Source organism: Dendropsophus ebraccatus, chromosome 1, assembly GCF_027789765.1.
Source record: "Dendropsophus ebraccatus isolate aDenEbr1 chromosome 1, aDenEbr1.pat, whole genome shotgun sequence".
NCBI classification, from domain to species: Eukaryota; Metazoa; Chordata; class Amphibia; order Anura; family Hylidae; genus Dendropsophus; species Dendropsophus ebraccatus.
Genome location: NC_091454.1, coordinates 170,070,310 through 170,082,261, shown reverse-complemented (window position 1 = coordinate 170,082,261; position 11,952 = coordinate 170,070,310). Strand labels below are relative to the sequence as shown.

The 11,952-nt window shown below is 49.2% G+C and overlaps 1 protein-coding gene across 1 annotated transcript in view; it reads left to right on the top strand.

The window, feature by feature from the left end:
• Nucleotides 1–2,669: 2,669 nt before the first annotated feature.
• The window catches only part of LOC138801547 (cell surface hyaluronidase CEMIP2-like), a 68,632-nt gene continuing 59,349 nt past the window's right edge, over nt 2,670–11,952 (top strand). Inside the window, exons 1-3 of the mRNA XM_069984484.1 lie at nt 2,670–2,948; nt 4,992–5,344; nt 8,417–8,887. Coding sequence (XP_069840585.1) covers nt 5,053–5,344; nt 8,417–8,887 — 763 coding nt within the window. The 5' untranslated portion in view covers nt 2,670–2,948; nt 4,992–5,052. The remainder of the gene's footprint in view (nt 2,949–4,991; nt 5,345–8,416; nt 8,888–11,952) is intronic.

Sequence of the window (11,952 nt, the reverse complement as noted above, 5' to 3'; positions counted from 1 at the left end):
TCCCTGTCCTCCCATACCTGACCTCCAGGCTCCCTGTCCTCCCATACCTGACCTCCAGGCTGCCTGTCCTCCCATACCTGACCTCCAGGCTCCCTGTCCTCCCATACCTGACCTCCAGGCTCCCTGTCCTGCCATACATGACGTCCAGGCTCCCTGTCCTGCCATATCTGACCTCCAGGCTCCCTGTCCTCCCATACCTGACCTCCAGGCTCCCATACCTGACCTCCAGGCTCCCTGTTTTCCCATACCTGACCTCCAGGCTCCCATACCTGACCTCCAGGCTCCCAGTCCTGCCATGCCTGACCTCCAGGCTCCCTGTCCTGCCATACCTGACCTCCAGGCTCCCTGTCCTCCCATACCTGACCTCCAGGCTCCCTGTCCTGCCATGCCTGACCTCCAGGCTCCCTGTCCTCCCATACCTGACCTCCAGGCTCCCTGTCCTGCCATGCCTGACCTCCAGGCTCCCTGTCCTGCCATGCCTGACCTCCAGGCGCCCTGCCCTGCCATACCTGACCTCCAGGCTCCCTGTCCTCCCATACCTGACCTCCAGGCTCCCTGTCCTCCCATACCTGACCTCCAGGCTCCCTGTCCTGCCATACCTGACCTCCAGGGTCCCTGTCCTCACATGCCTGACCTCCAGGCTCCCTGTCCTGCCATGCCTGACCTCCAGGCTCCCATACCTGACCTCCAGGCTCCCTGTTTTCCCATACCTGACCTCCAGGCTCCCATACCTGACCTCCAGGCTCCCAGTCCTGCCATGCCTGACCTCCAGGCTCCCTGTCCTGCCATACCTGACCTCCAGGCTCCCTGTCCTCCCATACCTGACCTCCAGGCTCCCTGTCCTGCCATGCCTGACCTCCAGGCTCCCTGTCCTCCCATACCTGACCTCCAGGCTCCCTGTCCTGCCATGCCTGACCTCCAGGCTCCCTGTCCTGCCATGCCTGACCTCCAGGCGCCCTGCCCTGCCATACCTGACCTCCAGGCTCCCTGTCCTCCCATACCTGACCTCCAGGCTCCCTGTCCTCCCATACCTGACCTCCAGGCTCCCTGTCCTGCCATACCTGACCTCCAGGGTCCCTGTCCTCACATGCCTGACCTCCAGGCTCCCTGTCCTGCCATGCCTGACCTCCAGGCGCCCTGCCCTGCCATACCTGACCTCCAGGCTCCCTGTCCTCCCATACCTGACCTCCAGGCTCCCTGTCCTCCCATACCTGACCTCCAGGCTCCCTGTCCTGCCATACCTGACCTCCAGGCTCCCTGTCCTGCCATACCTGACCTCCAGGCTCCCTGTCATGCCATGCCTGACCTCCAGGCTCCCTGTCCTCCCATACCTGACCTCCAGGCTCCCTGTCCTGCCATACCTGACCTCCAGGCTCCCTGTCCTCCCATGCCTGACCTCCAGGCTCCCTGTCCTGCCATACCTGACCTCCAGGCTCCCTGTCATGCCATGCCTGACCTCCAGGCTCCCTGTCCTCCCATACCTGACCTCCAGGCTCCCTGTCCTGCCATGCCTGACCTCCAGGCTCCCTGTCCTGCCATGCCTGACCTCCAGGCGCCCTGCCCTGCCATACCTGACCTCCAGGCTCCCTGTCCTCCCATACCTGACCTCCAGGCTCCCTGTCCTCCCATACCTGACCTCCAGGCTCCCTGTCCTGCCATACCTGACCTCCAGGCTCCCTGTCCTCCCATACCTGACCTCCAAGCTCCCTGTCCTCCCATACCTGACCTCCAGGCTCCCTGTCCTGCCATACCTGACCTCCAGGCTCCCTGTCCTCCCATACCTGACCTCCAGGCTCCCTGTCCTCCCATACCTGACCTCCAGGCTCCCTGTCCTCCCATACCTGACCTCCAGGCTCCCTGTCCTCCCATGCCTGACCTCCAGGCTCCCTGTCCTGCCATGCCTGACCTCCAGGCGCCCTGCCCTGCCATACCTGACCTCCAGGCTCCCTGTCCTCCCAAACCTGACCTCCAGGCTCCCTGTCCTCCCATACCTGACCTCCAGGCTCCCTGTCCTGCCATACCTGACCTCCAGGCTCCCTGTCCTGCCATACCTGACCTCCAGGCTCCCTGTCCTGCCATGCCTGACCTCCAGGCTCCCTGTCCTCCCATACCTGACCTCCAGGCTCCCTGTCCTGCCATGCCTGACCTCCAGGCTCCCTGTCCTCCCATACCTGACCTCCAGGCTCCCTGTCCTCCCATACCTGACCTCCAGGCTCCCTGTCCTCCCATGCCTGACCTCCAGGCTCCCTGTCCTGCCATGCCTGACCTCCAGGCTCCCTGTCCTCCCATACCTGACCTCCAGGCTCCCTGTGCTGCCATACCTGACCTCCAGGCTCCCTGTCCTGCCATACCTGACCTCCAGGCTCCCTGTCCTCCGATACCTGACCTCCAGGCTCCCTGTCCTGCCATACCTGACCTCCAGGCTCCCTGTCCTGCCATGCCTGACCTCCAGGCTCCCTGTCCTCCCATACCTGACCTCCAGGCTCCCTGTCCTGCCATACCTGACCTCCAGGCTCTCTGTCCTCCCATACCTGACCTCCAGGCTCCCTGTCCTGCCATACCTGACCTCCCAGCCTATAATACTCAGTCTCCATTATACACCTGGACTTCCCAGTAAACTTTCCGGAGACTTTCCTGTCCGGTGCCGGGCAGAGCGGTCACTGTCCCCATGACTGCCCCCTGTGTGCCGGCCCTGGAGCTCACACACATGCCGGTGCCCCCCGCCCCTCTCCTGCCCGGTCTCCTGCTCCTCACACACAGCCGTCAGTCCCGGGTGAGCTCCTGGGCTGGGGGAGGGAGGGCAGCGCCGCCTCATGTGAGGTGTGAGGACCCCGGGTCAGCACCGTCCGGCGGGGAGGAGGAGGGGGCTGCCGGCTGCTCACACTGACCACAGCAGGAGGGATGGAGGACAATCCCAGCCGGACCCGGAGCTCCTGACTCCTGCCGAGGTGAGAGGCCGGGGAGAGGGTCGGTCCTCGGGGGGCTCAGGGACTCAGGGATGGCGGCTTCCCCGGCTTCTCGTGTGTGAGGTATCCCGCCTCCGGCCGCTCCTCCCCGGCTGCCGCTGCCTCCTCTTCCCATATGTCCCTGCTGGCACCAACCTACGTGTCTGCTGTACAGCTGGGGGCCGCGCAATTGTCTCAGCTGTGCGACAAATTACTAGGGAAATGTCTCACCTGAGATATATAACTGGGGGACGACCTAATACATGTCTCTCTAAGTTACAAATAGCTATCTGCTACCATAATGGAAATCCTATGTACATGGCGCCTTTTGGATAAACTTTCAGGCTTCTTGTATGTACATAGTCACTTTTTCTGCCAGGTAGTATAACTTTCATTGGCGGAAGTGTGGAGCAGGTGCCATAGCCACCAGATTAAGGCCAAGGCTACAGCGCCATAGCGGCCACTACTGTGCCACACTGCACTGATGGCCAAGCATTGTAACTTAGGTAACGGAATAGGGTCATGTGACCCACAACCCGACAGTCGCAGGAAATGCATCACCAATCCATTAGTTGGTTGCAATTCAGTCCCATTCTCTTACCAAAGCTACGTTACAGCAGAATCACTCTGTTAGGGCGATGGGCACGGCAACATCATATAGAATGGCTGTCAGTGAGGTTGCATTTCAACCTAAGGGCCAGTTCACACAGAGTAAAACTGGCAGAGTGCGGAATCCCACCAGCGTCCATGTCATACAAAGAGTCTATGGGAGGGCTTGCGTGCCTCTCCGCTCTGAAGAACTGACATGTCAATTCTTCTGAGCGGAGAGGTGCAGAGAGAGGAGGCGCAAGCCCTCCCATAGACTCCCTGTATGACACAAAGGCAGGCGGGACTGCACAGTGGAGAGTTCCACCGTGGAATTCCGCCAGTTTTACTCTGTGTGATCTGGCCCTAACACAACAAACCCAAATTTTATGGATTTTTGGTTGCAAGCCGCAAGTCACACACAATGACCCCAATGCAAATCTTATGTAGCTGCGGCCTGCTGGTGACTTCTCTGCAATAATTCACAGTCACCTGACAGCAAGTCACACACATCACACACATATTTTGGTTGTACAACTTAAAGGGGAACTCCTGTGAAAAACATTTTTTTTTTTTTTTTTTTCAAATCAACTGATACCAGAAAGTTATACAGATCAGGAAGTGGCGTATTCTTTCCAGTCTGACACAGTGCTCTCTGCTGCCACCTCTGTTCATGTCAGGAACTGTCCAGAGCAGGAGATTTTTCTATGGGGATGTCATGGACAGAGGTGGCAGCAAAGAGCGCTGTGTCAGACTGCAAAGAATACACTACTTCCTGCAGGACATACAGCAGCTGATAAGTTCTAATTTTTCATTTTAACATATAACTTTCTGGTATCAATTAAAAATTATTATTTCTCCCAGGAGTTTCCCTTTAAGATACAATTCCATATTGACCGATGTAGCCGTGCAGAACTAGCCTTATGCTTTCATGAAACCCAAAAAATGAGGGCCGTGATCTCATAGGTTGCCACAGGCATCTGCTCCCCTTCTCGGTTGCATCACTTTGATCCGTCTCCTCCTCACCTATTGGAGAATACAGATCAGACCCTGACACCAGATTGGAGCTGAAGATGCTCATCCATGTCTTTTCCTAGTTGAGCTCTAAAGAATGTGAACGGGAAACCACCACGCGTGGAAGGGGCTTCAGGAATATGTCACCTGTGCACTTTGTGACACCAGAAATGTAGAATAAATTCAGTGACAACTCTTTTTCTAGCCTCAAAGGGTCGGGGTTAGGCAGCTGTCCTGGAGCCTGTGTGTTATATTCATCCTTTACTGTGTATACATGGGAGCTAATGCTGACTATAGGACTCTGCTATATGATACGGCTTCCAGATGGCTTTGTACTTGTCAGCAGAAGGGTTGGAGGTACATATATACAGCATGTATACCTGACAGCACATTCATCTGCTTTGCATTATACGCCATGCATCATTTACTTATGGATTTCATTCACAGACCAACTGGACGCTCAGCCTCCGCCAGTCCATATGCTGCAGGGATAGACTGGAGATTCACTATGAGATGCTGCACCTTTAAAGACAACAGACTACCTTCCATAGGCTGTGGATGTCTTCAGCTTCAGCCTAGCACAGTGTGGCATGGGGATATGTGCATGGACACATCATGTCAGACCCTTGTGCAGGATGCGGGCATCTTCCTCTGCTGGAGGCAACAACCCCTCCTAGGACAGATCCTGAAAAGAAAGATGACTGTGCCCTTTCAGACTCTGCCAGGCTCTTCGTTGGCTGCTGTCCTGTTCATCTTGATGCTGCTGCCCTGGACGACCTGTGAAGCAGGAGACCTAAACTGTTAGTAGCCGGATCTGGGTAAACTATGGGGGCACAATACTGAGCTCAATGCCTGGTTTTAGTTTACACTGGAAAGAGTAGTAGTTAGAGTTTGTGTAACATGAGCCTTCCCAGGGGTAAAGCGCTGGGTCTACAGTAGGAATCATTTCAGACAAGGGGGATGTCTTAAGTCAGCAAGAACCGTGTTCTAAAGAAACTTGTAATGTCAGAGAAATCCAGATGAGCCATATCCCGGGGGAATGACCAGCTGTTTATACGTGTCCTGCACTGACTGGAAGTAGAGCCGTCCTCCCTATGAAACAGGCCAGTACAGTAGCAGACTTCTACAAGTCACACTGCACTGTGTATACAGTATGTACTCAAAGACACGAGTGCTGATGCATAGGACATAGGACTGCACACACACACACAATGAAATGATGTGGCTGATACATTGTTTCCCAACAAGGCTTACCTGTAGATCTGGGGTTTCTTAGGTCTCAGAAATAACAAGACCTGTTACTTTTACAATAGGAAAGGCAAACAGATTGCTGCCCGCTCAAAGATGCTTTGCAAAGTGGTAAAAGAAACAATACATAATATAGAATGAATATAGAATGAAAACAATTGTTTGGAGTGGAAACATTTTTGAGGGGGTTTCCTAAGTAATAACAAGTAACAAAAAGCTTTGATACCCAGTTTGGTTGAGCATCTCCTACTACTGCATTCAGCTGTTCTAGAGGTAAATGTGGGTCAGTTTTTTGTTGTTGTTTTTTTTTAATCCCATCACTTTTTGAGATGGGAAAACTAAAACAGAAAAATAAAATTATTATATAGCCAGGAGTATACCGATTATCCTTGTTTTTCTTAATACTCCCTACTTTTCCCAAGATATGCAGGTTTATACTTTATCTGAGAATTCAGTTAATAGTCAGATGGGCGTGAACTTAATTTTAATAATGAAAGTGAATATCAGGTGATGGACATGATTATACAGTCAGGGGGTATTAGCCATACATACCCCTCGGTGTAATAGATTCACACCCCCTGACTGTATTGTTTCACCCATTACCTGATATTCACTGCCATTATTAAAACCAAGTTCTTGCCCACCTAACTATTAAAGGGGAACTATCAGCAGGTAAGAACAAATCTAAGCTGCTGATAGTTCCCTACTGTTCAAGGGGCACTGAGGATGAAGGTATGTCTCTGATCTCCATCCTCGGCACCTTTCCTGTACAGTTTTAGTGTAGCCCTCTGTCCAGTAAGGTTGTTTGGAACACTGCCCCACCCCTAGAGCATCCATCCGGTCCGTCGTTGGCTGGTCCGCTCCAATGCTAATCATTTGAAGGAACGGGCCAGCTGGGGGTGGAGCGGTGCTTTGGGGGTGGGCCAGTGCACATACCTTTATCCTCAGTGCCCCATGCAAAATAGGGAGCTATTAGATTCATATAATCTGCTGATAGTTCCCCTTTAACTAAATTTTCAACTTTGGGGGGGGGGGGGGGGGCATAGTAAAAGATTGTAACAAGATGTAATCAGAGTTCCATAATCATAATCTGTTGATGATAGTTAATCTTAGTTTTTGGACTAGCTATAGGTCCTCTTTAAGGATTTTTTTTTACTGGGGTAAGCCCTTTGCTCAATTCTTTTTTTACAATTCTCACTAATAGAAATAAGAACTTGTGACCCCAGGTACCCCTGATGTGGACAGTAGTGGGCTCTTCCCTTGATTAAAGCTGTCAGCCCATAAACAGGTAAAGGCTGCTTTATGAAAGCTGCTACACATACAGCTTGACATGGAGTGACCAGACCTTTGGGGCCTTGTTATTATTAGCATGTCCCCACCCGTAAGTGGAGAAATTTGTTTTAAAAGAGCATAGTAGAGAAGTTCTATCCTTGCTGTTATATAATGCATTTATGTAGGCTTACCAAAGGGGAACTGTGCTTAAGAAAAAGAAGACAATATGCTGTCACTGAATTCCCTGCGAGCCGCCATCTGTTTGCTATACTGTATTCTGTCTTGTAATGTGGTAACAGATGGAGAACTAAGCTTTACATACATAGGACTTTCTTCTAATGTGTCAATAGTGACAGCTGTGTTTCCATACATATTCAGTACACTACAGCCGTCTTCAGGACGCCTTCCACTTTGCTAGACTACTTAAAGGCTTTTCTTACTAGTCACTTCTCATTTTTATACTGATCCATATCACTCACTTGGGTATATAATACTACTTTTCTTTTACTGTGTGTATTATATGTATACACAAAGTGGCCATACATGACTAGAGATAAGAAAGAATCAGAACACTGTAAAGGGGGATCTAAGGGGTCAAAGCACAAGGGGGGAGATTTATCAAAGGGTGTAAAATTTACTGGTGCAAACTGCCCACAGCAACCAATCACAGCTCAGCTTTCCTTTCAGCACTGCCTAAAGCTGAGCTGTGATTGGTTGCTGTGGGTAGTTTGCACCAGTCTACATTTTACACCCTTTGATAAATCTCCCCCATGGTGTTTTCCATATGCAATGAGGTTTTAATTAGATTTTTCTAAAAATGAATTTAGCTGGAGAAGCTAAAGTGACAACCAGTGCAGAGGCAGTAAACAGTATAAGGCAATATCCAACATTTTTTTAACTGCAGAACATAGAAAGGGGCACTGAGGTAAGTCATATGGCTTAGTAAATGTAGCGAAGCAAAGTTTTGCCTATTTGGGTGTGAGGATCAAATATTTCCAGGTCTCTTTCTGTTCTTGGTTCTTTGGGTTGGTATCTTGGCCTGGTTGTGTGTCCCGGATTGTAGACAGTATACTTTAGTTGGGTTAAGCTGCTGTTTTTTTGAGATTTGGTAATAGTAGGAAAAATCCAGGTTACCTCTGAAGGCATTGTTCCTTCAGGGACAGATAACTGAGCTCTAATCGGTTGCTGTAAGACATGACTAGTATATCTTTTGGACAATTCTGAGAAATGTTCACACAGTGTTCACCCAGTTGACACAGTGACTTATTACCATATGTACTTAGACTTTTCTAATACATCAATTGAGGACCATTGTTGAAAAAAGACCAACTCCAGTTTTATTCTGTGTTTAGTACTGTCAAACAGCACTTTTGATGACATCATCACCTTGAAACATCTGGATTTTAGTGCCATGAAGAGGTCCACACGTGAAATCCCAGGTGACCCCCAAGTATTGAGAGACAATGGTCTGACCAATGATGGCCACCACTTAAACATGCAATGGAAAGGGAAGATCTGGCCCTGTGATGTACTACTCAAACTATCCCGACATGTTTTAGTATCTGCTTTAGGACCCAACCTAGCATGGAGTATATTTCCTTATGACAACTGTGACCAGGATCTTAAACCCACAGACACTGTTATTAGCCCTTTGAAGCTCTTGCAAGTCAACGTAAAACCAATGGTGCTCCACAGAGTGCTGAGATTCTTAGGGGATTTGGGATTTCTAGTTGAAACACAACAAAGTAAAGCACTATCTCTACTAAAGAAGAGAATGTATAAATCAGGAAAACCATTGAAGGATCCCGGCATGCAGTCCATCGGTATGTGATGTGAATGGAAAATGCATGAGTCTTCCTACTTCCTCTCTCCCTCTTGTTTTTCACTCTGCTGCATGCTGCTCTCTCACCAAGAATTACCTGTTGCATTGCAAAACAGACCTTTCTGCTAGATAGCTAAACAGCGCTTAGAATTCAGGGAGTCCTTTATTTACCTTCATACTATTATGCTTATATTGTGTGTTGTTTGTAGATCAGGTGTCCAGTCACCAGGCTGTACCTTGTTATTTCTTATCATGTTGCTGTGGGCTTGCAACTACCTAGTATGAGGAGAACGCCGACCAAAATCCATTTTTAAATGTTATTACATAAGCAAAGTTAGACAAATTCCTAATATGCACTAATTATGGGGAATGCACATATAGTCCTATTTCTCTCAATTTAGTATATCTAGCAGGGTTTGAACTCTAAAAAAAGGGATGTCATGACTCTTCATCTATACCTGCAGGGTCCAGCAGGGGGCGTTGTATATGTAGACATTACATGTAAAAAATAACAGGGCCATTCCTGTGCTTGCTGCACCCCCAACCCCCCCTGGCCACCTGATCCCACCAGAAGTCCTGTGCAGTGTAGTGACCAGACCCCCCCCCCCCCCCCTGACGGGAGCCCGTAGTGCTATGCACTATCCCCCAAATACCCCTGGCCACCCGATTGCAAAAGTGCCAGCCTCGTCCTGTGCCGTAGGCTAAACGCTCCTCAGTCACAGTCCCTGCTGCCTCTCTACCTCTGCAGTAATTGATCAGGTTTGGCGAGAGAAAGGCAGCAGGGACCGCAATAGAGAAGTGTTCACCCCGCTGTACAGGACGAGGCTGGTACTCCCCCTGTAATAATTGAGATCAGCCCCATCCCTTGCAGTGGGGTGAACGTTCCTCTATCGCAGTCCCCACTGCCTCTGTCCCGCTGAACCTGATGAATTACTGCACTGGTAGAGAGGCAGCAAGGACCGCCATAGAGGAGCGTTCAGCACGCTGCACAGGATGGGGCTGGCACTTCTTCTGCAATCCAGCGGGGGTGTTCGGTAGGCTAGTGCATAGCACTAGGGGTTTCTGTTTGGGCTGGGGGCGAGCTGATCATTACACTGCACAGGACTTCTGATGGCATTGGGCGCTCGGGATGTGTGTGTTTAGGGGGGGGGCTTTGGGGGATGATTGCACTACGGGCTTCTGTCAGGGCAGGGGGGGTAGGTGCCAAGCTTGGGGGGGGGGGGGGTAGCTGAATTTTGTGCAGAAGGCACAGGAAGGCCTGTTATTTCTTACATGTAATGTATACATATACTGCGCCCCCTGCTGGACCCTGCAGGTATAGACAGGGAGTCGTGAGGTCACATTTTTTTTAGAGAAACTGAAGCCTGCCTTATCTAATAAATTGAGGGAAATGTGCATTTCCCATAATAAGTGTACATTAGGAATTTGTCTAACTTTGCTTATAAAAAAACATATAAAAAAATTGATTTTGGCCGGAGTTGACCATTAGTTGATAAACAGATAGTAAGGTATTCCCATCACAAAAATTGATGGCATATCCATTAGGCTACACCAATACTATGCACAGCAACACCACTTCCATAGGTTAGACATTCACAGCCCTAAGGCTGTCCCGTATAAGGATTTCCCGTAATAAGTGTATATTAGTGATTCGTATAACTTTTTTTTTTTTTTGGGGGGGGGGGGAATACAATAATTTAATAAAAATGTTTACTGGACTTCTCCTTTATGGAAGCTGGTGCAATGTCATCTGACCAGGCATTTCACCAATTGTGGGCAGTGCAGGAGGGGCTATATATTTTCATGAAGAGTTTAGTGAATTCACCTACATAATAGAAGTTGCCTAGGATCCAACATTTTCATCATATTATTCCTTACTAACAGTGAGAAGAGGGAACCTAGGAAAGCCATAGTTAGCACAGACATTGGAGCATGTACACGTGTGGCAACAGTAGCCATGGGTTTTGTTTTCACAAATCAAAGTAAATGACATGGTTAATCCTGCCATGATTCCCACGAGGCCCTTTTTGTTACATTAGCCTATTATGTTTGGCCATTATGAATGGACTGAAAAACCTGAGCTTCTACAATGCTAAGAGCTGACTCATTGTACATAGTATTTGCTCTAATACAGTGATATCATGACTTCTTCCTGGATTAGGCTGGGTTCACACTACGTATATTTCAGTCAGTATGTTTCAGTCAGTATTGCAACCAAAACCAGGAGTGGATTAAAAACACAGAAAGGCTCTGTTCACACAATGTTGAAATTGAGTGGATGGCCGCCATTTAATGGCAAATATTTGCTGTTATTTTAAAACAACGGCCGTTATATTGAAATAATGGCTATTGGTTATTTACTGTTATATGGCGGCCATCCACTCAATTTCACCATTGTGTGGACAGAGCCTTTCTGTGTTTTTAATCCACTCCTGGTTTTGGTTGCAATATGAGGACCACAATACTGGCTGAAATATACGTAGTGTGAACCCAGCCTAAAATGGTGATGTCACAACCGGACTCCCAGAGCTCTGCGGCTGTGGCTGCTGGAGAGCATGATGGCTGGGGGACACAGGGCACTGGAGGGACACTGAGCATCCCTCTCCATCATCCTCTCCAGCAGCCACAGCCCGCACAGCTCTGGGAGTCCGGTCGTGACATCACCATTTTATCCAGGAAGTGAAGTCTTGAGGCAGTAGTAAGTGCAGGGAAAAAAAGCATTTTATAAGCATTTCTCGTAATAAGTGTATATTGGTGATTTGTATAAATTTTAAGGGGCAATTCAATACTTTAATAAAAAATTTCACTTGACTTCTCATTTAAATATACAGTATGCTGAACAACTCAAAGGCCATGTATGCAAGGCAAAAAAAAAAAACTATAAAGCAAGCTTCCTTGTATATCCTTGTATTCAGTGCTATGCTCCATGTAGTAAATAAAAAGCTCTATTGTCCAAGCCAGTAGCCTAAAGCAAATATTGTAATTCCTAAGCTTTACACCTGCCAACAGCTGCGGCCTGACAGTTCCCTTAAGTTGCCCAGTGACAGCCGTGTTTTTCTGCTCACA